The sequence below is a fragment of the Phyllostomus hastatus genome, unplaced genomic scaffold (genome assembly GCF_019186645.2).
Source record: "Phyllostomus hastatus isolate PE091 unplaced genomic scaffold, TTU_PhHast_1.1 phas_contig_210, whole genome shotgun sequence".
Taxonomy (NCBI): domain Eukaryota; kingdom Metazoa; phylum Chordata; class Mammalia; order Chiroptera; family Phyllostomidae; genus Phyllostomus; species Phyllostomus hastatus.
The window spans coordinates 24634961-24662053 of record NW_025333737.1 but is presented as its reverse complement, the minus strand read 5'-3'; the positions used below and the strand labels follow the sequence as shown (position 1 = coordinate 24662053).

Below are 27093 nucleotides of genomic sequence, written 5' to 3'. Positions count from 1 at the left end.
GCCCGGCGGCCGTGCCAGCCTGGCTGCAGCGCCTCTTCAAAAAGCTGCTTATTTCAAGTCCTCGGTCAACAGAGCAGTTTTAAGGTTCTTAGAGAGTTTATGAATGAGTTAATTACAGTCATCAAGATTTCGTGTTGTAATAAATGCTTATCCAGTGGGCTTAGATTAGGTGATTTATTCAATTTGCTAGTCATTTCCCTGCTAATTTCTGAAATCCTCTTTCTCTGAGGTTTAGCCCGTACCAACGGACCCAAGGGGGTTTGGCACTGAGAGATTTTTTTAAAAACTGCTCTGTTTAGTTTGCTATACAAGAGTCCTAGAAGCAATGTCAGATGTACTTCTGCATCTCTGTTTCTCGAACTTTTTCTTTGTTTTTGAAGAAGAATCTTTACCCACACAAACACTTCACTGCAGCATTATTATTTTTTAAAAATATTTTTTATTTACTTATTTTTAGAGAGGGAAGGGAGGGAGATAGAGAGAGAGAGAGAAACATCAATGTGCGGTTGCTGGGGGTCATGGCCTGCAACCCAGGCATGTACCCTGGCTGGGAATCGAACCTGCGACACTTTGGTTCACAGCCTGCACTCAATCCACTGAGCTATGCCAGCCAGAGCTTCACTGCAGCATTATTTATTATAGAAACTAATGGAAGCAGATAAATGTCCAATGACAGGAATGACTGTGAATGTCGGTGCCTGTGCCAGAAGGAATACAATGCAGCCATTAAATTTAGACAACAGCTTGGAAAGCAAATAAAACTGTACCTACTGTGTGCTGCAACTATAAAATTACATGTTTAAACATATATCTATACTCAAATGTCAATAGTAATTATGTTTAGATAGGAAAACTGGGGTATTTTGTGTTTCTATTTTTCTATATATTTTCCAAATTTTCTTTAATGAGCATATATTATATTTATAATTTTAAAATATCTTTGAAGACAAAGCAAATTAATTTTCAGTACCTTTGAGGTGTACTTTCTAACTTTTTTTTTCAGAACTATGTGCCTCATATTCCTAATAGCACCATAAACTGGAATATTGAGGTTTATTAAGCCCTAGTTTTGTGTCCAAGGCTTCTCATAGCACTATGCAAGACAAAATAAAAATGTAACAGTGCAAAGAAAAGGGACAGAAGCAACAGGGGAAAAATGGAGGTTAACATAAGAATAAAACTTAAGAGTTTATTTTGACCTACTTCCTATTTGATACTTGAAATCAATTACCCCCCCAAACATTCCTTGAGGAAGGTGGATATGGTCAACCCACAAACATGTGCAAATAGCTATTGTGTGCCAGGCACCACGTTCAATGCTGGGGCTACAAAGATAAATACAATACAGCCTCAGGGCTGTGTGTACATTACACCGAAAGAAAATCATACAGCCTTTTCTCTCAAGGGAGCTTGCCCACTGGACAGATGTGGAAAACATTCAGAAAAGTTAGTCATGGAGTGGGGATTTAAGTTGTTCCTGGGACATCCTGGTACGGATGACCACCATGTGACACAGGCCACGGATGCAGCAGGACTGGCCAAGCCTCCACGGACAAGGGACCACCTCACTGGGCCTCATAGTGAGTAAGAGTTGGATACATGGAGATGATAAGGAAAATGTGCCAGCAGCTCAAAAAGGCTGGGGATGATCCCACAATCTTATAGTCTAATAGGAAAACAGTCCCCTAATGAGATAAGGAAGCTAGAATATGGAACAGGCTATTCATTCATTCAAATTTCAGCCTCGGATTGTCGCCTCTGCAGTAAGGCCCACTCTGAAGGAGTCATTCAGTCATTTACCATAGAATTCAATCTTAAATGTATACAAAACTTTTTATCAATATTATATTTCCTATTTTGTAGCTTTTAAAAAAGCTATTGCTTATTTTTTTCCATTAGAACGTAAAATCCAAGAAAACAGGGACCGTTGTCTGTCTTATTCCTAGCTGAATAGGAAAACATGCTCTAAATATTTGCTGCATGAACTGGTTTTATGGGAACACCAAGGAGGCTTCCTAGCTTGGATAAGAATGGGGGGAGGGTATCAGAGAAGGCTTCCTGCAGGAGGTGGCAGTTGAGATGGGCCTTGAAAGACGAGTTGGTTCTCTCCAGAATCAGAGGAGGAGTGGGAGGACCGAGGGGAGGGAAAGTGCATTGCAGAGCACGGGGATAGCACAGGCAAAACGTGGTGGGGAAGAAAAGTGTGAGAGGAGCTGGAGCGTGGGACACAGGGTGTGCCTGAAGGTGAGGCTCAAAATGAGACAGGGACCAGACTCCAGCTGGGCTTGGGAGCTTCCGTTCTATTGGGAGGACAGAGGAGTTCCACTGAAGAGCTCTCAGTGCGGATGTGACATGCTCCGATCTCATAGCACTTCATATGCTTCAGAAAGTGCAGCAGTATGGAACGGCGTATTTGGGAGCTGGTCCAATCAGCCGGGCCTTGGTGCTCTTCTGATGGATATACACACTTCCACAGACCACAGCAGATAAGGCTACTCTGTGACTATGATGGGACAAGGACAGGACCACTCCACAATCACGTCAGAATACAGACAAAAAGCACGGACATTGTCCGAACTACAAAAGTGACCAAACACCTCCCTTTCTTGGCTAGTGCCCATGGCTGATGCTGCTCTACCAATCACAGTTCTAACCCAGCTTCATCCTTCCAGTTTACAGATAAGATTCACACAAGGATAGTCAGTCTTAGGATTACCCCTGTTTCCTGGAAAAACACAGTTCAGAGCCCGGCCCTGCTTCCTTGAACCCTCCTCCAATGCACCTCCAAAGCACCTACCGCAGGATCCTATAAACCCTTCCCAGTACCTCTTACGGGGATGCCTCATACTCTCCCATAACATGCATTCCCCCTCATTGGAAGGGGCTAGACACTGGGCTTGCTCAACTGCAGACAAGTTTCTGCTGGTGTCCGGCTGGAAGGTGATGACATTGTTAAAAGGCTATAACAATCAACGATGGGCTGGAGCCCCGTGAACCCACTCGTGAGAGCCCGTTGTTAAAGTTTTATGACTTTGGCAAGCTGGTTGTTAAATGCATCCTTATTAACAATTACATTACATAAGCTTTCAATTAAATAAATGTAATTATTCTGAAACAACAGTAATGCACCCTCAAAACTCATTACCTTCCTAATTCTATTATTACATTTTACTAATATCTTTAGCAAATGGAGATGATTAGCATTTATTTTATCTGTATGATGGAAATGGGAAAAAGTGATGGGTTGCTGTACATCTCTTCCCATCTCCATGTATAGTGATGTCCTGTTGTTAGCTTGAACTCGGTCAGAAGGGAGGCATTTACACCATGGAAATAGGCAAATCACATATCAAGGCTTCTCTCCTCCCTCCAGCTGGTGGGTAAATCAGCACACCACTGTTTCTCTAATTCACAAATCTTGAGGCCATGCTCTGAGACATAACAACAGGCCTGAGATCAGTGGGAACTGACCGAATGGCTACCCCAGACTGGGCCTTCCTGAGCCTGAAATCTGAATGAACAGATAGCCTGTCTGGTATTTTAGCCATATTACCTGATTAGAAACCCATTTCCCTTGCAAGGCTGTAAGATAACAAGATGCAAGAACTTTTAGGAGACAAGAAGGCTAACAGAGAAAGGAACTGATTATCTGAATTCGTCCTCTATTTACCAGTATGAAACGTGTAAAGCTTTGGGGTTCCTGTGACTAAGGAGGCCTGCTTCCAGGTACGAGGTACCCCTTCCTGACTCTCTCTACAGCACCCTGGGGCCTGCCTGCCCCCAGGCTGATTTCTGGCCTTTGGCTTGAGTACCAGGACAGGCAGGAAACAGCCCTGTTGGCCTCAGGGCGCTGATAGGAGCCCTGAGGACAAGGGGACCCTGCTGAGCTCCCCAGTAGCTCAGCATTCACAACTAAAGAATAAGCACAGTGCATGCCTTAAGTTTATTTCTGGGGTGGCTTAGGAATAAAGATGCAGAAAGTTTATTTACTTTTTAAACTTTTCAATCGGCATTAACCCACTTAAACCAAACCTGATATTAGAAAAGCACAGGGCAGATAGAACAGATTAAAAAGAGTCATATATAACAAAAACTACACCACCAGGAGAGGAAGTGAGAGCCCCATGCTCTGGAGGAAGAGGCTCCCTCCAATGCCACTATCTGGTGCCTTAGCGTCCAGGTAACCGATGGTTGCAAAACACTTCAGAAGCCTAAAGCACCACCTTGTGCCATTATATCAGGACGTGGAGACTTCAGCACCACAGTCGTGACTGCCATCAGGCACTGGCCCGCCCTGTACCCAGATGGCTCACCCAGGCTGCCCAGGTGAGGGCCGGAGATCCGGAGTGGTGTGAGAGCACAGGCCTGCACTTAGGGGAGAAGTGGGAGGTGGTCGGCCCAAGTTCCCCCTCCAGCATGGAGCCCTCATAGATCACCGGGCTCTTCTCAGAACCCTGGCAATGCTACCCCGCAGGCCACCCTCAGGTCAATGTTATACTGGGTGCTCACTGGCATGTTTCTCCTGGGGGGTCCAGGATCATGGCCCTTCTTCCTGTTGCCCTTGCATAGACCTGCCCCGAAAAGAATTGTAGCCTCAGAGGATTCTCCATAAAGCTGTGTGCGACGGCGTGGTGTGAGTAAAACCTCTCTGCTCTCAATAAATGCCCCCCCCCACACTAGTCCCGCTGCACCAATCCCGATACCCCACGGAGTATTCCGATTCTCCCGCCTGCTCTGGAAGGCAGGTGTTACTTAACCCTCCCCCCACCCCCTCCTTAGCAGATGGGGGAACAAAGCTTCAAAAAGGTCGGGTAGATGGCAGAAGAGTACAAGCCTAGTTCCAACGCAGTCTAGCGCGCTCTCCCCATTACTTCCAAACTCTCGGGTGGCTTAGGCCACTGACTTCCTCTGACAGACCAAAGGATAACCATCCCGACACCAGTGATGTCCGCCACCGCAGAGAGTGCCTTCCTGAGCTCTGAGTGCCTCTGCAGTGGCCATCCCGATTAATCTGTGTTGTGCTCCGTTTCCAGCCGCTCAACCTTGGCCCACACCTGAACCTCTCGGGGCCTCCGTTATTTCAATGATTACATTCATCAACTCGACATCCAAGTGAGGCAGGCAAGGTTTTATCATTAGTAAATTATTAATAAGTATGCATTAATAATGGCCTCTTAAACTTTTATAACTCTTCGGAGTTTTACAAAGCACTCTCTCCGGCATTTTCCCATTTCTTCTCCCGGTCATTCCGTCAGGTCTGGGAGGCCGACCGTGTTGCCCCAGTGTGAAGGGTGTAGAAGCTGAGGCCTTGGGAAGTTCCAGCAGCATTTTGTAAAGTGCATTCTGGGAGCACATTAGTCCCCGGTCATACTCCATGACGAAAAACGTTGAGTGGGAAATTCAGCATGCTAAGTCCCCCATTTTGAAGTTAAAAGTGCCTGGCTAAATGGCAATGGAAAAACATACAGTGAAGATTACATTTAGAAAAGGAAGTGCGTGGCAATTAAAGGCTCTGATAAAGTCCTGCAGTGAGTATGTTTGCTTAATTTTGTTTGAACTACATTTGCTAGAATTCATACAACTAAGAAAGAGAACCTCCCTCTGTAAATACCTGTTAGTATTTGGTGACACTAGGTTTCTATGGAGCTGGCGTGCTGTGGACGTGACCTTGAGCATTATCTGGACTGAGCAATTTAATCGAGGTTGTGTGGCCGGCAGAGCTGATCCTCTGTCTCTGAGTCAATATGCAGCTGATGTGGTCATTAGCAGAAACGTATCACAGCCTTCTATTCATAGTATGTTCGATTACTTTTATTTTTCTACCTGCTTTGGCAAGTGAATATCATTGTTGCCAATGAAATACTGGTATCAAGCTAACTTTACATCATGGTGTGACTAGCCCAGGCTTCTACATGTCTGGGAGTGTATTCCAACCTTGAACACTCAGCAAAAGGTACAGGGGTAGGAGAATGGGGAGAAGGTGTATTGAGGCTTCTTTGCCCCAGTCTTTCAATTTTAAAAGGATCATGTGCCCTGGCTGGCGCAGCTCAGTGGATTGAGTGTGGGCTGTGAACCAAAGTGTCGAAGGTTCGATTCCCAGCCAGGGTACATGCCTGGGTTGCAGGCCATGACCCCCAGCAACCACACATTGATGTTTCTCTCACTCTCTCTATCTCCCTCCCTTTCCTCTCTAAAAATAAATAAATAAAATCTTTAAAAATAGGATCATGTAATACAGGGGTGGGCAAAAATAGGCTTGCAGTTGTGAGTATGCAAATAACAGAGTTTATTCTTGTATCATTTGTTTATTAATTCTTGTATTATTTTCCATATGAACAACTGTAAACCTACTTTTGCCCACTCCTGTGTAACTGTAACTTCTGGGGCTTGTTGGTTCTTTTTTCTCAGTTGTTCTGAACATTCCAGATACAGTACACCAGATACCAAACACCAAAGATTAGGTAAGGGCACGAAAACCTTGGTTCTCTATCAGGGGCAGTCCACCCCTAGCTCCTGTCTGGGGACGTTTGGCAGTGTCTGGAGATAGTTTTGGCTTTCACCACTAGGGGGTGCTACTGGCATCTAAAGGGTAGAGGCCAGAGAAGCTGCTGTATATCCTATCATGCACAGGACAGCCCCCCACGGCAAAGAATTTTTCTGAGCAAAACGTCAATAGTGCTGATGGAGAGAAACCCTGGAGGACTCCAGGAAATGAAGAGGCTTGAGTGTGTGCCAAGTTACTGAGACAGTGCAGGGCAGTGGAAACAGAGCAGAGAGCTTGCCTTAAAGTCAGGGTTCAAATCTGCGTCCCCCGCCCCCGGTGAGAGAGACTTCTGGGGCTCACGGCCTTGTGCCTCTCATTTCCTTCCGCGTGCGCAGATAAAGTCCACACAACAAGCTCCTCCCTGCCCTTTCGACAGATCGGTAATGCCCGTGACTTAGTACCTGGTGCTGGACTGCAGGTAAAGTGATGTGACCCCCTTCTGGGCCTAGCCCCAGCGTCCATGAGGCCCTCCGTCTGTTCTCCGCCCCGACCCATCGCCTGAAGACAGAGGCGCCAGTGGCAGATTCGGAGGCCGACCTAGGTAATGGATCTGGGATTCTAAAACCTGGGTCCTTGGATGCCCCAGAGGCCTGTGGGTGCTGGAACTTGGGAGGGAAAATGATACCCTCTGTATGTTCACTAACCTCTAATTGAAAGTTTGTGTTTTTTATTTTTTCAAGTGTGAAAGCGAGCACCAAACCATGGCAGCATTAATGGTACCTGCGCCTCCTTTTCCAGTGGAAATCAGAGGTATTTTCCTATCACACTGCGGTTGTTACATCAATACCTCAAAATACCATTTTGCTCATCACTACTTAGCAATTATAGTAGTTTTCAGAGTGGCTGCTGGATCTTAGATTTAATAATACACTAATAAAGCAGCACACCCATTACTATATTATAATTATTTAATTTTAATATTTTGATAACTATTTCAAAATTAGTTTCTATTTTAATCCTATGCATTATGTTTTATTTATTTTGAACATTTTTCGGAGAGGGGCCCTTGGGCCGCACCAGACTGCCAGAGGGGTTCATGGTACAGAAAGGCGCAGAGCCACCGGGCTGCGCAAGGGTCAGAATCCGCCCTCCCAGGGGGCGGGGCGGTGTAGGGGCGGGGCTGCCAACTCACATTGGGCCCCAGTACGAGCAAGGAACAAACCTTTCTTGTGTTGAACTGCCGAGATTTGAGGACGTTTGTTACAGTTGTTAGCTTAGTCTGACCCACAATGATGAACCCTTCCGAGCCACGGTTCTAAGTTAGGCTTCCAAACTTCTTGGAAAGAATTGTGTTCACTCACAGGAGGGCTGGGAGGAGTGAAGGGGAGAGAGAAAGAGGGTGGAAATTGCCACAGATGGAGGGTTTATTGTGCACCGCCAAGGGAGACTGCTTGCCTGAGCCAGAGGTCAGCCAACGATGACCCATCTGTGTTTGTAAGCAGTGCTTTCTCGGAGCACACACCCACCTGTTAATGCATTGTTTTTGGTCCCCTTTATGGCAGAGGTGAGTATTGGAGACCGAGGGCTTACAAACCTAAAACAGCTAGTACCTGGCTCTTTAAGGAAAAGTTGGCCAACCCCTACCCTGGGCCACGCTTTTCCCACTCAGGTGGTGGTGGGGAGGGAAAAGTTGCAGGTCTTTGCTAGGATAAGAAGCCTGAGAAGATTCTACCCTCTTCAGATGCAGTTGGGAGGTAGGGGTCGGGGCACCAGGGCACACACAGCATGGACTCCCAGCCAGAACCACAGGCAGCTCCTTCGGTGTTTGCTGGAACTGGTCCAACATACGGAAGCAAACCTGCACTTATTCCCTTTGAGAGGTGGCCGGACATCCACGCAGCTGGGAGACAGGTGTGGGGCAGAAAGCCGGGGGCAGTTTGCTCTACGTCCTTTCAGGGGTATAACTTTCTACCTAAACTGTATGTAGCAGTGAAGATAGGATCCCAGCCAATTTCCAGATGAGGCAGCGGAGTTGGGAGAGGCTAAGGGAGCATGGGAAGGGAACCACCATGCAGTGGACGACTGCTTTCTATCATCCCGTACTGTTCCTCAAGACACTATTATGAAGAAGCAGGTATTGGGGGGTGGAGGAGTCACAAGATTTGCCCGAGGAGTGTGATTAGTAAGGGGCAGGGCTGGGATTTTCTAAAAACAATTTTTATTGAATTTATTGAGGTGACATTGGTTAATAAAATTATATTGGCTTCAAGTGTACAGTTCTGTAACACATCATCTGTATGAAAAGGTGAAAGATTTATATGCTCTGAAGAGAACCCAGAGTGCCATCTGTATATCTATTGCATTGTGTGCTCACCACCTGGGCTGGGAGTGTAATCCAGTTGGTCCCATGCCTGGCACAGCATATACCGCCCAACACGACTTTCTGCCATCATTTTCACTGCCTTCACTTCATATTTCACTCCCATTACCATCAAAGAACCTCTGTGCAGTGCGTGTGGTTGCTGAGTACAAGGCCTCTTCCGAAATCTAGTCCAGAATGGTCTTTCAAGCGACACCAGGTAAGCTCTTGTCTGTCCTCGGCTATTGAATAGCTGTGTGATCCCAAGTAAGTCACTTAGCGTCTCTGAGCCTCAGTTCATTCAGCTGTCAAAACAGAATGATAATCTTGACCCTACCTCACAGGGTAATTTAACTTTCATTTAAAGTAGAAAGCAAATTAATTGGGTAGATTTTTTTTTTAGTCTCAGCACTGAAAAAAAGTGTGTTTTTTTTTAAAGACTCACAAAACTGACAGCTGCCAAAATGAGCATCTGGCTTTTCCTTTTCTTTATAAAATACGTCTTATTTGATTCCATTCCTTTGGCATGTTGTAGAATGATGTAATGTCAGAGCTAGAAGGAAGCTGAGATCTTTCTAAACCAACCCTTTTGTTAGCAGTTGAGGAAATGGGGGTCCCAGGAGGCAGAGTGATTTCCTTTGAGTCACCCGGCCGTGGGAGCTGAGGTTGCAACTCCGGTCTTTGATTCCTAGGGACCCGTGTTCTCCACATTACTTTGTTGCCTTTTGAAGCAAGGACCTGCTGAGAGTGCCCATTTCTCGATGATGCTTATTTAAGCACAGAAGTCACACTCGATGTGTTCCTTTCACTGGGAGGAAGGTGTGCAATGCTGCACCCCTTGGCTTTGGCTTGAAAGAGATCTGGGTTTCATGGGGGCCTCTGCCACTGATAGACTAGGAGACCCTGGGCGCCTTCCTTATCCCTCCTGCAGAGACGTTGTGTTGTTGCTTGTGAAACAAGGATATAGTGCCTGTCATGCAGGGTATTGAGAGGTGAAATGAGATGATGTAGGTGAAGCATGTATAATAAAGTCCCCGGCCCACAGTAAGATGTGATCAGTGCTAACTCCATTACGGCTGTTGTTCTAGCAGCCTCAGGGAAGGACCCTACATCAGGTACGTCCTCACGTCATCCTCTCGTGGGGCAGGAAAAAGGCGGTGATGTGTCATCCTGCGGTCCGTATAAAGGAGGCCAGAAAACAGGGCATTAGTATCCATGGCTACCTGCCCAGTGTTATGATCGAGAATAATTGCATTCCAGAAAATCACTGCAACTTTAGCCCTCTCACTCGATATCACTAATGGGGAGTTTAACTATATATTTATTTCATGCTCGGCTGTCAGTGGGTGTGAGTCCTGAGGAAATCATCCATAAACAGCTTAAACTTCCTAAGGTAAATCTCCTGCCAGAATTTTCTTTCCAGCCTCGTTGGCCCTGGGTCTTTGATTTAATTTGCATGTGGGAAGCCCGTGGTGGCAGCCCTCTCCTGACCACAGAGCTGGTCTCCGGCACTTGGTGGCTTTGGACCCAGGGCCACTGCGAACTCTTACCAACTGTGAAATGTCTAAGAAGGAAGCCTTGATAAGGTGGATGCCCAGGAGGCAGATCTTGTAGCCACGGGTGGAGGTCACAGGCTCGCTGGTTGACACATAACCGACCTCTCAGCAGAGCCCCGTGGAGGTGGGAGATGTTTGGGGCTCATCAGCTTCATTAAGAAACTGCTGATGAACTGATGGAACTGAGATGTAGTCACCCTCTGAAGTTCCTTAGCACATTGGTAACCAAAAAATACAGAAACTTTCCAGCAGACCCCAAAGCCCCTCTAGGAGGAAGTAGGGTAGGGAGGTCTTCCTCCCCAGCAGACCAGGAGCCTGCAGATGGGGGTGGGGCCAGGGCCGGGGCTCCTGGTGCCCTATTGTACTCTGGTTTCTTTTACATTGAGAGGGCTGTCCCGTGGAGTCCACCCAGTTTCTCCTTTTTACCTCTGGATCCAGCCTCAGGCACTCAGCTCAAATCCCACTCACTGCTGGAAGTAATTCCTCTCTCTATTTCCCTCCCTCTCTCCTTCCCCTCTTTCTCTGTCCTTGTTTGACAATTTACTCTGTGCCAAGTTCTCACATGCCTCTTCTCATTCAATCATTATAAAAACTCTATGAAGTGGTCACTGCCATCATTCCTGTTTTTTAGATGAGGTTCAGAGAGGTTAAGTGACTTTTTCCAAGTCCTACAGGTAGTAACTGGCAGAGTCAGGATTTGAACCTAAAAAGTCGGACTCCTGAACCTGAAACGGCCATGTAACACTGCCTTCAACTGTGAGCACCTAGAATGTTCTCAGTCTGCGTCGACACCATGGGGTGTGTATAACGGGCCTCCTTCCTGACTGGCATGCAGTAGGCATTCAGCAAATGTTTGTCACTTTATATTCCATGGACTATAAAGTTCTTGATCTTGTTTCATACGTCTGGGGACGCCCTCCCACAACCCAAGTTCCTTGCACAATGTTGAATTCATAGTCTGAGGCTATCACGTTCTTCCTTAAATATCAGAAGGTCCTATTTATTGGGCAAGTTCTTTCTCATATCTCTCAATAGATAAAAACTCTAATACTGCAATTTAAACTCATTTCCATGAGCTTAAACCATATTTGAAAATTTCCACCTATCCCTGAAGACTACTTCACCCCACACCGCCTTGGTAGGAGAGAAAGGCCTGATGTTGAGAGTCAGAAGACGTAAGTTTGAGTCCCCATCTGCCCCCTATTAGCTGTGACCTTTGGCAACTGGCTCAAGGTTCTTGAGCTTCAAGTTTGTCCTTTATGAAATGTGGATAGGAGCTGCTTCTCAGCCCAGCCACCTCGCTGAGCTGACGTGAGGGTTATGTCTGGTAACACACATTGTCAGCTTTTACATCAGTTCTTATTCTGACTGACCACGAGCTGGTACCAGAAGCATTGCTTTCGGCGGGATAGTTGAGTTGTGGTCACCGGACAGCAAAACCAGCAGAAACTTTGAGGCTATCTTTCCCAGGTCAAACTACTAAGTAGAGGGGCTGTGGCTGATTAGTGCATTCTAAAATTCTTCCCTCCTTCAAATGCATATACACTTCAAGTGTATATACATTCACGTGTACACACTTAATGCACACTGGCACTAGATGCTGAAAGTTGGACATTTGGGTGCTAGGTGCTGCCCTGGCAGAGTCACCCAGGACAGGGATCCTGCCGTTCAGGGAGCCCAGAGTCTAGAAGGAAATTGACAGGTGCATCCTCAGCCGCCGTGAAGTAGGTCACGTGCCACGAGCAGATGAGAAGAGGGAAAGTCCGTGTCTCATGAATACCGACAAAACCTTAGAACCATCCTTGACTTCTCCATTTTTAACAGCCCACAGTCGGTCTACCAGCAAATCATGTCAGCTCTGCCCTCAGAATGTGTCATGAATCTGACCACTTTTCATCGCCCCCCACTCCTGCTAGAACTCGTGTATATGAAAGTCAGAGCACATCACTCTTCTGTCCAGAATCCTAAAGTGGCTCATCTGGCTCAGAATAAAACTGGGGCCCCCGACAGCAGGTCACATGACCTCGTACCTCCTGGCCCTGGTGACTTTCCGCTGCCCCCTCCCCCCAGCTCTGCCTGTACATCTGCCTCCTTGCTTTGCTCTGACTCCCCCAAGCACATGCCCACCTGAGAGTTTTTACAGATACTTTGCCTCTAATCCTGGCCTAAAATATCCTTTTTGCAGATATTCACATGGTTGCTCTTGCACTTTCTTCAGGCCTCAGGTCACAGCTCATATGAAAATCGCCATTCTTGATTGCCCTATGTAAAAGGGCACCCACTCTATCCCATTATGATTACCTTCTTGCTTAATTTGTCTTCAAAGGACTTAATGCCACTGCACATATATTCAGTTATTTAGCTGTTTACTGTGCTCCCCCCACAGAAGGGAAGCTCTGTGGTGGTTTGTTGGTTCACTGATGTCTTGCTAATATACAGAACAGTGCCCCAGCAGGTACTCGATAAATACAAACAGATAGAGTGTAAAGGCTGGTACACCAGAGACACAGAGAAGGGGTATCTCACAGGACTTGGTAGAGAAGAGGAGAGTTCATGAGTACCTTCTGGAGAAGGGGCCACCTGCCCTGAGTTGTGAAGAATCGAAAGGTATTGGCTAGATAGAAATGGGGTGGAGGGGGAGAACGCATTCACTGGAGGGCCCCCAAATTATATGCAAAGGCTGAGAAGAATGAAAGGCCATGATGCGACTGGGAAACTTGAAGCAGTTCTAGACGAAAAGCAGTCTAGAGTTCTTCCACAACGGTCTAAGGAGGGAATTCAGCCGACTCCCATCGCCTGCCCCTCCCCTGCCCCGTGTTCTTCTGTTTCCTAATAATTCATTCACTAGAGGTTTTGTGAACTGGGAGATTTTTAAAACCTTTTCCTGAGCCTTGGTCTTTCCAACCTGGGCAATCCTGGGTTTTCTTGACTTCTATTTTCCTTGGTTTTCTAACAGGCATAACAAGTCCAGATGAAGAGAAGGAAACTTTCATTTCTTTCTTTACATGCTGCTTTGCTGGAACCCAAACACCGTGAAATGAGTTGGTAAAATGCCAGGAATGATCACATTCAGAGTGTCAGCAAAGGGCCACGTGGGCCAGGCCGGATCAGCCGACCCGCGGGAAGCCAGGGGAATGCTGTCCGGACCCTGGAGTGGACCCTTCAGCTCCAGTCAAGGGCGACAGCTTTGCCAGTTTTCCGGCCCATGGCTGGATGCTGTGCAGAAAGGAATCACGTTCACTTTGGTGTACCAGTGGCTGAGGGGCTGTTTTCTTGTTTACTCCTCTGTTCTACTTCTGCAGCATATCTGGTCTTTCCCTCTCTGTTCTCTCTGCAAGGAACAGGGTGAAGCCCAAGCGTGTTCACCGTGGATGGAGGGGAGGGTAAAGTTTTTTTCAATAATTGCATCTTCAGGGCCCCAGGGCCAGAGATCTCCATGCTCCCGGAGCTGAACCTGACGATAAAGACCGCTGTTGACATTTTAATGCTATGTCCATGCACATAGTAGTGGACTTGTCCAGAATCCTGGAGTCTCGGCTTCAAACGCGGCAGCATAGCCATGGCCATGGGTCCAACCTGCCTTTCCAAACTTATCTTTTTCTACCTGAGATAAACGACAATTATTTATGAAGACATTAAGATGTATTAGGCACTGTGCTACACTTGAGAGATAATGATCTCCTTTATTCTCCTCAGTAATCTCTCTAAACTCTTCCCATCTCTTTCTTCACCTTCTTACCCCCATCACTCTCAGTCACCCCTCACCTGCTTTATTTCTCTTGTGAGCACTCCCCACGACCACGCTACATATTACTAGTTCTTTATTCTTATTGGACATTACTCTCCCCGAGTAACATGAAACATCAGAAGAGCAGAAACTTTTGTTTTCATAACTGCTGTATCTCCTGTACCTCAAGCACATAGTAGGTGCTCAAGAAATATTTGTTGGTGGGTAAACAAATTCATGAGTTAGGATGTATTAGCCTTTTACTGAGGAAGAAACCAAACATTTAAAGGGCAAGTAAGTTACCCAAGGTAACACACTCGGGATGAGGCTGAGGCTCCACCTGAGCCAGGATGTGATCCCAGGCCAAGTGACTTCAAAGACACCTCTTTTATTTATTTTTTTAAATTTCGTTTTACTTTTTTAAAGATTTTAAATTTGTTTTATTTTTAGACAGTGGGGAAGGGAGGGAGAAAGAAAGGGAGAGAAACATCAGTGTGTGGTTGCCTCTCACGTGCCCCCCTCCCACTGGGGACCTGGCCCACAACCCTGGCATGTGCCCTGACTGGGAATCGAACCAGAGACCCTTTGATTCGCAAGCCAGTGATCAATCCACTGAGCCACACCAGCCAGGACCGAAGACGCCTCTTTTAGAGCATCACTTCACACCACCTACACTCTAGCAGGGCTGGGGGACAAGGGAGAGGCAAGCGCAGCACCCATCTCGGCAAAATTTTAGGGGGACATCAGAAATCCAGTAATCAAAAATAAATAATATTTCAATGCACTATTTAAAAAAAAGACTTCGAGTGCCAAAACCCATGATAAACAAAACTTCAAAATTAAAAATCGAGAAAGGATCAGTCATACTGCTTTTGCCTTTTGCCTCAGGCTCCAGTGCGGTTTAGCCCAGCACTGGTCCCTGTTTATTGGAAACGTTGATATTCTCCTGGTTCCTGCTCTCTGCTCTATCCACAGTTACGTGTTGAAAATCGTATTCTTCAGGCACGTCTTCCTTCCAGGCCTTCGTTCACATGCTCCCGGACCTCGGGGTATTTGTCTCTTGAACCGTTTTCACTTTCCTGCGTTTTACAGATCTCTACAAGCCACGGTAGACTGGTCCGATGCCACCGTGTGCCATCCCTCACGCACTGCTGCTCGGCTGGCCGGCTCCACACACTCTGACTTCCTCACCTCGCTGACCAGTGACCACTGGGAAGCGGGCGTTGGCGTGGCGCACCAGCCACCAGCGCAGTGTGTCAGAACCACCGTCCCAACTGCCGTGTTGCTCCTCCATTACTGGACCGTTTCGTTGCATTTCCCTCACTGTTTTGTGAACATCAGTGGAAAACAGATAAGTGAGCCAGCCGAGTCTAGGCACCTAAACTAATAATTGAATCAAAAATGGAAATCATTAGCCACGCCAAAAGTGGTGCTTGCTGGGCTTCCGTCGGGGGTTTGCTGCACGTGTCTGCCGACTGTGTGTCCACACGTGGGGGAAAAGAACAGAAGTCGAGGATGTGTAAAAAATGCTGAAGATGTATTATCAAAGATTGCGTCAAAAGGTGGTGTTTCATCAGGTTTTGAGACTTCTCAAAAATTTTAAAAATTAGATTATTATTTTTTCGTTCTGGGAACATCCTTGTAATATCATTATAATTATTAATCTAGGATATACTCTATGCTAGGCTCTTTACATCTATAACTCACATAATCCTCATAACAACTCTAGGCAGGAAGTCCTTGTATCACTGGTCTTGTCTGTTACAGGTGAGGAAACTGAGGCACAGGGAAGCTAAGTAACTTGCCCAGGGTCACACTGTTCATTAGCACGTGTCAGAGACAGAATGTGAACCCAGACAGTCTGACTCCAGAATCCCAGCTTTCGTATACCAAACCTGTCACATGATAGTTTTCATCAGACTTCGTGTATTTTACATTTGCACATATTTATTTTTGTTCTTAATTCCATGAGCATTACATCCAGAAGGAGTGTCTTGCCCGTGGGCCTCTTGGAGAAAGGGCTGCCTTTCCACGTTGCCTCCACTGACGTGCTATGAGCCCTCTGTCCTTCCCAGAATGCCCCGCGGCATTTATTTCTCTACCTTTGAAAGTGCTTTTCTGTCCTTTTACTCCAACATGTGTGACCTCTCTTAACCGACTGAGTGGATTTCGTCTTCGCATCGTGCACAACAGCACACAGTACACGCTGCAGAGAGAGCAGAGGAAATGGGACCCGCCCGGGAGGAGGAGCCTCTCAGGTCCCAGGAGGCCACGAGATTCCATGGTTTCTCACGACCATTCCGTCTGGTGGGCGGAAAGTAGTACCAAGTGCTGTATGGATGCAGAGGACGTGGCGGGCCCTCACTACTGAAGAGAGCAGCAGTGAGTGAGTGATGAGAATGTCCTGTGGCGGAGATGACCCTTCCGGGATACCGTCAGCCAACGTGTGTCATTCACATGGTGGATTTAGCGCCAGGTTAGTGCCAGAAAATTCCACCTTCAAGTCCCAGCCGGATCGTGGAAGCTTGGATTTGGAGAGGGAAGCTTCACGTGTAAAACATGGGTAATTACTCATAGGGTTGTTGTGACAGCAAATGGAAGAAGATCTGAAAAGGCTCCCTACGCTCTAATGCAATGAGGAGGCCGAGAGGTGAACACACTTGCCCTGGGTGCATTTCCTCGTGCCCACTCCATATTCTCACATTCTTAGAGCCCTGCGTGTGCTGGATACCCTGCTTTACCCCTGCACCCTGCCTCCATCCTTCTCCACCCGTGTCTGCTCTTCGAGGCTTATGCTCCTCATCAGCTTCCCTGCTCTGGCTTCTGATTGGGTGTAGCCAGTGAGGGGCCCTGGCAAGAGGCTGAGGCAAGGAAGAAGCGTGAGGCCAGGGAATTTATTCCATTACCCCCCACCTCATCCCCAGGGTCCCATTGTGTTGGCTGTGCTCCCATCTGAGGCCACTGCTCCCCTAAAGGCAGCCCTCTCCACCTGGTGCTGTCCTTCATCTGTCCCTTCAGGTCTAAGGACAGTGACAGCCAGTGCTGGGCACTGAACTCTCACTATGGTTTCTCTCCCCCCCTCCCCCACATGCCTATAGGTATAGTCCCTCTACCAAACCCTCCCCAAGTTACCCTCAAGAGTGTTATCATTTCCTACTGGGACCCTCACTGGTTCACCTACTCAAGGCCTTCACTTTTTCATGAATTAAACATGAGAGTGTGTGTCTAGATGCCCAGTCTAATGCCTCACTCAGAGTAGGAGTTTAGTGGCTGCTGTTTTCTTTCTCCCTCCTATCAGCTCTGTTCTACTGGGCCAGGGATCCAGTGATTATTTTTAATAATAATCAAAATTGCAGATTCAGAGCACCGCATAAGCCCTGTGTCAATTATCAGCCAGGGGGCCCTATAGGAGACGGTAGCAGCCACCACATTAGAAAGTCCTGATGGTATAGGACCCAGGAGGGCTACCAGAATCCTATCACGTGGCCCTTTCAAGAGCTGCTCTCCAGCTCCTCTTGGTTCTTCCTGATTCTCCCGGCACACGGAGCCCTGCTCGAGGGTCTAAGTGATTTTACAGCCATGGAGATTGTAGGCAGGAGAGATTCGTGTTATTCAAAGACTGCCCCCCACGGATGTGTTCTGAATCCTCTGAACAGCCCATTGCAGTCTCCCTGCGGTTGGCTCTTTAATTTTTAAAGCGTTTGAATTCCTTACCAAGTTTATATCTTCGGTGACTGTAAATATTCGTTATATGTACCATTGCTGAAGCCTCAATTCTTGCTCCTAAGAAATTCCGGCACTGTCTGTGTGCAGCTAACTGTCAGGGGCCGGGCTGCAAAGAGCAGTAAGGGGCTCAGGTGGTATTCAAAGTGGGGTTCAAAGCATACTTCTGGTGAGGTGTTGCAAAGTCAGCTCCATGCAAATAAAGACAGCTGCAAGGTGCTCCATCTAAATGCTTCATGCTGATACTTAGGAAAAGGAGCCGCCAGAGAGACACTTGCAATGACACACCAATGCAATCCCAGAAAAACCACAAAGGGCATGGAAAGAGAAGGGAACTGACATCTGTTCGGGTGCCTGCTACATGCCAGGCATTGTGCTAGATGCTTTCATTAGCAGGTTAGCATTTCAACTCTCACAGCGCCCCAGTGAAGTCGTTGGAATCATCACTCCGATTTTACAAGCCAGGAAACGGGTTTAGGAAGGCAAGTGTCTTGTTCAAGGCCTTGTTCAGATAGAACCAGAGTCCAAGCTAGGTTGATTTCCAAGCCCTTGTTTGTTCCTACAACAGAAGGTGACTGCGACTCTCATGAGGAGGTTCAGGAATGACCACGATCCAAAAGGAGAAAGGGTTGATGTGGACACAAGGAAATCAAGGGAGGACACAGAGGCGACTGAGGGTGCGGAGTAGGCTGGGGTCTCAGAGCAGGGGTCCCTTAACTCAAGAGTGTGTGATGGTAACGCATAGCAGAATGGGGATGCTTTTGTCTTTCTTCTTTCCCTCTCTTTAAGCTGCACCTGATTGAGAAAGAATATTGTGTTTTTGAAGAAATCATTTCTGAGATCCACTCCAGCCTTACAATCCTATTCATCTCTGCCTTGTCTCTTGTGTTCTCCTTATTCAAGAAAGGTTTATGACCAGCCGATGCCCATAAGCTGCAACTCTGGAAAACCCCAGGACTTCATCCCTTTATATGGCTTTTGCAAAGCCCTGAGCTTGCAGGGTTGGGTCCAGGTATTCCAGGCATAGAAAGCTGACACTCCGCTTTGGCGAGGAGGCCAGCATGCAACCTCTCTGTTTCCTCCACACCTGACAGAGAGCAGAAAGCCAAGAAACAGGACATTTGCCTGACATTGGCTTTAGACATTATGGTACGTGACTGTCTCATTCTAGTGGACATTTGTCACTTATGGTTTCCCCATACCTTCCCTATATTTTGGTCATGTCCCCTATTACACATCCTGCCTTCTTCAGTTCTGAGATTCAAGCTTCTGTGAGAGAGAGAGGCACAGCAACACCGGCCTCCTGGGAGGTTCTGGGGCGGGTAAAATCTGCCCTCCCAGGAGGGCCAGCTGCTGAACTTAGGCCATCTGGAGCCAAACAGGTTTGATTCCTCTGTCCTTCCCTTTGAGTCTCTACTGGGAGATGCTGGTAGAAGCCTTTGGGTTTCCAGCTTCCGCCTTGGGCATTAGCAGGAGTGGCTTGTTCTCCTGGAAAGCAGGCTGCCCACTCTGATTGGTGGGTCTCCTTAACGCCGCCACCTTAGAGGCCGGGAGAAACCAAGGCACCCTGTCTACCGCCTATCAGCATTCTTTCCCACCGACAGGACACAGATTAAGAGCTTAGTTTTCAAAAGGCTTTGATGCGTTTTTAAGCATTTACCCTCAGGATTATTTCTTTTTCTTCCTCTCTCTTTTGTTCTCCCAACTTCCAGCCAGCTGATTAAAATTCTAGTTAAATTGAAATACACTTTCAAACTGGGCCATTCCGAGTGAAGCGAAAAGCACTGGATTTACCAGAGGTCTAGCACTTTTGATTAATCTTTAATTAATACTTCACTTTAATTTTTCAATGCCACCTTTAAGACACAGAGCTATGTTGGAACCTCCAACTCATTATCTTATCATTTTCAAAGGCAGGACTGACTGCTGGAGAATTAAAAAAGAGTGCCGTGTAGTTAGTCATTCCCTTCTTGGAAGTCAACTTTGTAAAATCTGCCTGATAAAATACATTACACACACGCACACACATGAAAACAGCTAACTGTTTTCTAAAATATTCTAACAAGAAAAAAAAATAAAGCTCTAACGAGGAAAAAAATAATAAAAGATCCAACAAGAATCAGCTGGGAGAAAGGTATTGTAATATAAGAGAAAATAATATTGGGCCATGTTAACATTAATTCATCTTTGCTATTTATCCTAATTATTGTGTTTCTATCGGCGTGCTACGTAATTGCTGAAAATGTGGTTTATAATTTCATTCCCACTGCCGAGTGTAGAGGAGCCACTGGAGGCACTGTGATGCTGAAAGAACAGGCTCGGTGAGACCATAGGAAAGGACGCAAAGATGATTTATGTAACTTTCTTTTCCTATTTGCAGTTCATTAAGTCACTGTCTTCTCGCAGTGACCAAGTGAAAATTAAAGTACTTCAGAGAAGAGCTTGGGGTTCAGCATCATTAGAGGAAGAGAAATGGGCGCCTTGATGAACTTGACTGCAGAAATCTATAGAGCACAGCTTAATCAGCCTCTACATTGATCTTGGATGCTCAGAGGCAGGTTTAAGATTGAACAAATCTTTTTAATGCATATTCTTTCCCTTTGAAATGCAGTATATGATGCATGAGAATGATTTAGAGATTACCCCAGCCTTCAATTTCATAGAGTGAAATTGCACATAGCACTCTCTTTCCAGGTTTTCATGGAAAAACAGGAAGAGAACAGATACTCCTCATGGAGCTGCCTCCTCCCTGAGATGCCCTGTTCATGCTTTGGAAAAGCCTCATCTGTACCATGGCAATTACTTAGAAGAGAGGGATATTACTTGCTGTCCAAAGGATCATCATCAAGTTGGGCCGCTGATGTTTCACTTCTTTTTTAAGTGCAGGCCCAGAGAGACTAGTGGAACCTGTGTATCTGGGCTGGCAAGAAGCTGTGAGCAGGATCCTCTCTGCTAGCAATACATCATCTCCCTCCTCATGGGGAGGGGTAGCTGCACTTGAGGCAGGTAGCCAAGGCACGAAGGCTTTGGTGTCGGACAAGCTTGGCCTCGGATCCTTGCTTCTCCACTTACTCCCAGTCCTTGAGCAAGCTACCTAAATTAGCTGAGTTCCAGATTCCTCAACTGCTAAAAGGGGCCGATGACACTTATCTCATATGGTTATGGAGGAAATTAAGGGGAGTCCTTGATGGGGACAAAAGGTAATGGCAGCCATCTCAGTGTTACGCAAAAGCAGATTTTATTGGAGAAATTTACAAGCAGAAATTTACTAGCAAGACTAGTCTCCCATCCTCTCCTCTGCCATACAGTGGTGTCCAGCAGCCAAATTGGCTGGGCGCACAGGGTGAGGCTGTGGTCTGGCAGTGGGACCCACTCCTTTTATAGGTCAAGTTGGAGTTCTCAAAAGACTGGCAAGAGCAATTTGGTCTTGTGCCTCAGTTGCTCAAGAGAGTTGTAGATAAACATCATGCAGCTGGACACCAGCTCCTCGCGGGATGTTTATTCCTGGGATGATGTCAGCTCCAACTTGTGGGGGCGGGGGGTAAGCCCCTCCAACTGGAAGAGTAAACAGTCAGCCACCCAGAGTAACATGTGCTGGAGATATGAAGGATCTTGGAAGAGAAGGTGGCAAGGCGGAGGCTGTGCCTTGGTTTATACGTACAGTTGAGCGTACAGGCCACTGCCCCTTGACCCATCTATTTTGTGAGTCAAGATTTGCCTCATGGCCCCTCAGGAATGGAACTGCGGTCCGCTGACAATGTACTTAAATATCCTAGCTAGCTGTGGCCTGCTCTTCCCAATCCCCTCTCTGGCTGTCCTCCTCTGCCACACCATGAGTGCAGCATTGGCACTGAAGTCAAGCTAGCATAAGGCAAGATGTAATTAGGTTTCTGTGAAGGGTGTTTTTGTTGTCGTTATCTTCCAATTCAATAAAATAGGCATTCACTTAGTACCTCCTAGGTGCCGGGGAATATAACAGTGCGAGGGGGGTTACCAACAACAATAACTCCTAGTAGTTATTGAGTTTTACTGCCTGCAGGCAGCACTCTAAGTGCTTTATATAATTTATATAAAAATATATCTAACATATAACACCTGCCTTTGAGTTAGGTGAAGAGTCAGTCACTTAGCCAACTGAATGGACAGTGCTAGCGTTAAGTGCCATAAGGGTGTAATAAACAGAATGCTACTGGAGCACAGAGAGGGGTTCTGAGGAAGGCAAGAGGGGACATTGGAGCCAGAAAGCTGGGTAAGAGTTAGCCAGATAGGAGAGGGATGGAAGGAAGGGCACAAACAAAGCCACGACAGTGTTGATGATGATGGTGATCAAACCCAAGGAGGAGGAGGAAAAAGATAAGCAGGACTAGAAAGGAAAAAAATCTCATTGGGTGAAATTGCACTGTCCAAAGGATCATCATCAAGTTGGGCCACTGATGCAATAAAATGTCAGAGGCATAGATTCCCAGCCACCATCAACACACCTCTCGGGCAGGTTTTCAACATAGTTTTCACTTATCGGTGTGGAAGGAACCGTGAGAAGCACACATAAATAGGTCCACTACAGACTTTGTTGACACTGCCAAAATGCAAGGCGTCCTTCTATAGTCTGCAGGTTGGCTCTCCTTCTCTCACCTGTCACTCTCGCTGGCCAAGGTAAACATACTGTAAAGAAAAAACGTTTCTTTCTTCCCAAGATCCTATAATCCCTTTGTAAATCCAGCGAGATACTTTGTATAAAAACACTTTGAAAATGGTACCAGGACCCAGAACGCTGGCAAAGTTGGGTTCCTTCTTCGTAATCAGAGCTCACAGGGTGGAGACAGACACGGACAGGTGGCTGAAGGTCAGAGATGAGGCAGCACAAGGACAGGGCACGTGGCACATGGGTGGCTCAGGTCTTCTCCACACTGGTCTGCAGGGTGCTCCTCAGAGTATCCTGCCCACAGCCATTCCCACTAGGTAGTGAAACATACATCGGTAGAGCAAAACACATGAGTTCTGTTCATTCATTCACTTGCAGCGTAGCATCTGTGCAGTGCCTGTGGACACTAGGGCCAAGGATCTCCCAGTGCAAGAGGAAAATGGACATGCAAAAAATAATAGCATATTACTTGTGCCAAATGTTACAAAACTGTTCTGGCACAAAGAAGGGAGATAGCTGGTGGGGTGAGGATTGACAGAGTGCAGGAAATCCTTCCCAGAGGTGAGCATACTTGAGTATGAAAGAGAAGAAGCTTGTCTTTATGTATTAATTCTCATTGTATATATTTAGTTTTTCTCATTGGAGGATTTTACCCAAGGATTAAAACACCTGGCAGAGGGTAAAGGGGCAATGAAGGAGGGAAGCGGGGTGTGAGGCTGGGGAGAAGAGCTGGGAGGTGAAACGTTGGGTGAACATTTATAATGTCATAAGAAATGGAACATATACACTGCTGGTTTGAGGTCAGATCACACACACACACACATACACGCATCTTACAGAGAAAGTCTCAAAGGATTCAGGTTAATGCTCTATGAGGTCCAAGCCTTCAGGAAAAGTCATCAAGGAAGAAGCATGGGAAAGAGAATAAGGTTAGAAGACCTTGGTAAAGCTTTCTTTGGCATGTTGAGTTTCCAGAAAAGATGAGTGTCCTCTTTCAGTATTATCATGGCACCTGATATGGAAAGACCCCACTCTACAAAGTATGCTGGGGACGAGGCCAGGAATTAAAACATTTCTGAGGGTCTTCCCTTTGGCAGATGCTATGTATATGGAAAATTTCATTTATTTCTTATGACACCTTTGATGTTGGGTATGAAAGGCTAGATCCATTTCACCATCGACTGGAAATTGTGACTTGGGATTTTAAAATACTTTGTCTAGCCCTGGTTGGTGTAGCTCAGCGGGTTGAGCGGAGGCCTGCCAACCAAAGGGTTGCTGGTTCGATTCCCAGTCAGGGCACATGCCTGGGTTGCAGGTCAGGTCCCCAGTTGGGGGCATGCCAGAGGCAACCACACACTGATGTTTCTCTCCCTCTCTTTCTCCTTTCCTTCCCCCCTCTCTAAAAAATAATAAAATCTTAATAAATAATAAAATACTTTGTCTAAGGCTATGCAGCTAATACAAGTCAGGCCTCTTTTGTTTCAAAGTGTATGTTTGGTTCACTACATAGTCCTGTCCTGAAAGCATTAGCCAACACCATTACTTCAGCAAATAGTGCCTTTCACATGTACATAATCAAATGTGAGAATGTAAGATATTTTATATACGCCAAGTAGATTAATACGAGGGGCTAGGATTGTCATTATTTTGGTGCTATTGAAGACTTTCCATTGTTTTCCACTTCCAATTTTTTTTTGAGTCTTGTCCATAGGGGGCTACATTTTTGGAGATCCTAGCCAGCTAATTATCTAATAGAAGTGCAATGTAACACCTGCTCTTCAAGTTATAATTTCTCTTCTCCTGGTCAAGGACTAATTTGAATAATAAAAGAATCTGTGTATTCTCAGACTCTGAAGCCCTTAAAGAGATATTTATCACCACTGACTGGAAAATCAGAATGCAAGTGTCTTGAAACACTTTATCTTTTCAAACGTAATTAATTACCTTGCTCAAAACTCTTATGAAGTAAGTGGTGCAGGTATCACAATCTTTATCTTAACTTTATCCATTCATTCAGTCGTTTTACAAATATTTATTATCAGATTTTTAAAAATCTAAGCCCCAGAAAGGTAGCTGATATCCCCCGAAGTCTCCTAAGCTAAGGACGGCCTAGAATCAGGGCACCTGGCTCTGGGTTCTGAATTTGGGCCATTTGCGACTGAATTGTCTTGCCTGAGTGTTGATTCTAGTCTAGGTCTTTTGGATACACATTCTTGATGCCTTAGCGGATTTATTCTATCGTGGGAAAGATCCTGACAGAAGCAGTGCCTTCTAAATCAAGTCCCACTTGCCTCCAAACTCCCCTGGAAATGTGGCTGTGAGCAGTGCTACAGCTTCAGACGTCCTGAGAAACGCTGTGAAGGGACTTCTGCACTAACTCCGGTACAGCGGGTGGGGCTGCTTAATTGCCACACGGAACTGAGTGCATTTACTACTCAGAGTGAAAGAGCCTGGTTTCTTCCTTTTTTTTTTTTTTTTAAGACTGAAAATACTTTCTAGAATGATGATGCGTTATGAAAACTTTCAGAGAAATTCAATGAGACGTTCCATAACAGAGTGAGTTCTCCCTTCTCTTGACATAGAAAATGTGTCAACGCACGACACCCTGTACTTCTCAGACGGAAGATGGCTGGAAAAGACACTCGAAATTGTGCTCAAGCCCGTCTATGGATTAGCTCTCTGGCGCCTCTGGTGGCCCTGCTCCTGCCTGTCCATTGTCCACGTCCCCCATCCAAGCCTGGATCCCTCCTTCCCACCTGCCACCACTGCGCCCTTTTCAGACATCCATGAATAATAAAGTTGTCTTGTTTTCATGTCCTGTTTCCCCCCCTCCTCTTACTAACTCTGTGCTTCCTAAAGGCAGAGAGTCTGTTTTAACATTTGTGCCCAACATAGTGGCTGGCACAAAGCACAAAAGTTTGTTGGCAGAAGACAGCGATGCTTGAAATCAGGGATTCACAGTCCTTGGCTAATTACTCATTGTTGTTGCTGATTTTTTTTTAGTTTTGAAAGGTAAGTCTCTTTTTATTATGCTTGTACATTTTACTCTCTTCCTTTCAGAATCCTAATAAAAAAAAACTTTGTTTCTGCTTACTTCAAGCAAACCCTCACACATCAAACAAACAAAGGAAACTATGAAAACATCACCTTGGTGGTAGGGAAGGAGGCGAAAGGTTTTAACGTAAACAAAGACGTCTATAGCTGGAGTAAGGAAATCAAAGAGGAGTTGAGTCTGGTCTGGGGCCAGGCCTTTCCATCCTGAACCTGCCCCTCGGGGCCTGGAAGCTGCTGCCCTCTTCGCTTCTGAAGCAAGAAACAGACCAAAAGCCTTCAAGATCGCAAAAACGCAAACCGATCGGTCTATTTTAAACAGCACACTGGCACTCTGCCGTGGTCACCCCGCCCCTTCCCCAGGTTCCCTTCTTGATCACGGGCTTCTCGGCGCCCCGGAGGCTGCAGACAAAGGGGCAGCTCTCCCGGTTCCTCCGCGCCGCGAGGATCAGGTAGACCACCGAGGCTCCCAGCAGGAGGAGCAGGACGGTCAGGAACAGCCCCTCCAGGACGGCTCTGGTGCTGCAGGGCAGGGCGGAGTAGAACTGCCTGCCCCCGGAGGAGCAGTGCCTCAGGCACGTCTCCTTGGAGAGGTAGTTGTTTTTGTTGCCCCAGCACCCTCCGTAGATAAAGTTATCGCAGGTGTTCTTCTGGGCGTCGAAGTACCAGCGTGGGAAGGAGGAGCGGCACGGCCCGGTGACCGCCCTGGCCAAGCAGTGTTCTTCGTAGCTGAAAATGTCGCTGGGGGGGTCCTCGAAATCCTGCCTCCTGGGCACACCCGGGACCGAGGAACCTGCTCCATTCCTGCCGGTGGGCAGGTCCTCAGTCGTGTTGTCCGTGACATTAGCGCATTTCTCAAGGCACTTCTCTCTGGTCAGGTGGTTGTTGTCGTTCCCACCACAGCCTCCATACACGAACTGCTGGCAGGACCCGCCCGTGGCATTGTACCACCACCTGCGGAGGGCAGCCTGGCACCTTCCCACCACCTGCGGAACTCTGCACAAGTCGCGGACGTCCCGTTCTCCGTCCGCTGCCTCCGCCCCGAAGAGGAGCAGCGAAGCCTGCAGCGCCAGCAGCGCCCGGCACCACCTCGGCCCACACAGCTGCGCCATGACCGGCTCCACCTGGCCGCGCAGGTGAGGCCTCCGGCCGCTGGCCTTTGAGGTCCCGCGATCTAGGTGCGGACGCTCACGTGGAAGTCTCCCGAAAGCCCCTCTCACGGGTGTTCGTTGTGAGGACGCTCTGCCTCCGACGCCCACAATGCGGGAGAACGCTCCTCACTCCTTTGCCCCACCGTTCAGAACCCCGGCACGCGTCCAAATGCTTGGCGGGGGCTGGCGCCAATGCTGGCCTTCCAGAAAGAGCCACCCAAGCGGTCCGCCCAGGGAGGGGCGGGGCGCACCTGTCTCGAGGCGGGTCGCACAGAACGCAGGCGCCTCCTTCATTGTTGAGTAAAAGGAGCAACAAAGCAACGGGCTTTAAATACATCCAGTGCTTTCCTACCGTGAACATACAGAGCGTTATGGTTAAAAGCCTCTTACCTTATAGACA

General features: G+C 47.1%; 2 protein-coding genes across 4 annotated transcripts in view; both read right to left on the bottom strand.

The window, feature by feature from the left end:
• Positions 1-27093, bottom strand: part of CA10 (carbonic anhydrase 10) — a 454702-nt gene that overhangs the window by 165550 nt on the left and 262059 nt on the right. The gene's annotated exons all lie outside the window — the stretch shown is intronic.
• LOC123816793 (kunitz-type protease inhibitor 2-like) lies at positions 25857-26654 on the bottom strand. Its single transcript, XM_045835984.1, has one exon. It carries the CDS (start codon positions 26652-26654, stop codon positions 25857-25859), a length of 798 nt encoding a protein of 265 aa, XP_045691940.1.

What these genes read in the sequence shown, in the direction of transcription:
- LOC123816793 (XM_045835984.1), bottom strand. Translation starts at nt 26,654, where the DNA reads ATGGCGCAGCTGTGTGGGCCGAGGTGGTGCCGGGCGCTGCTGGCGCTG.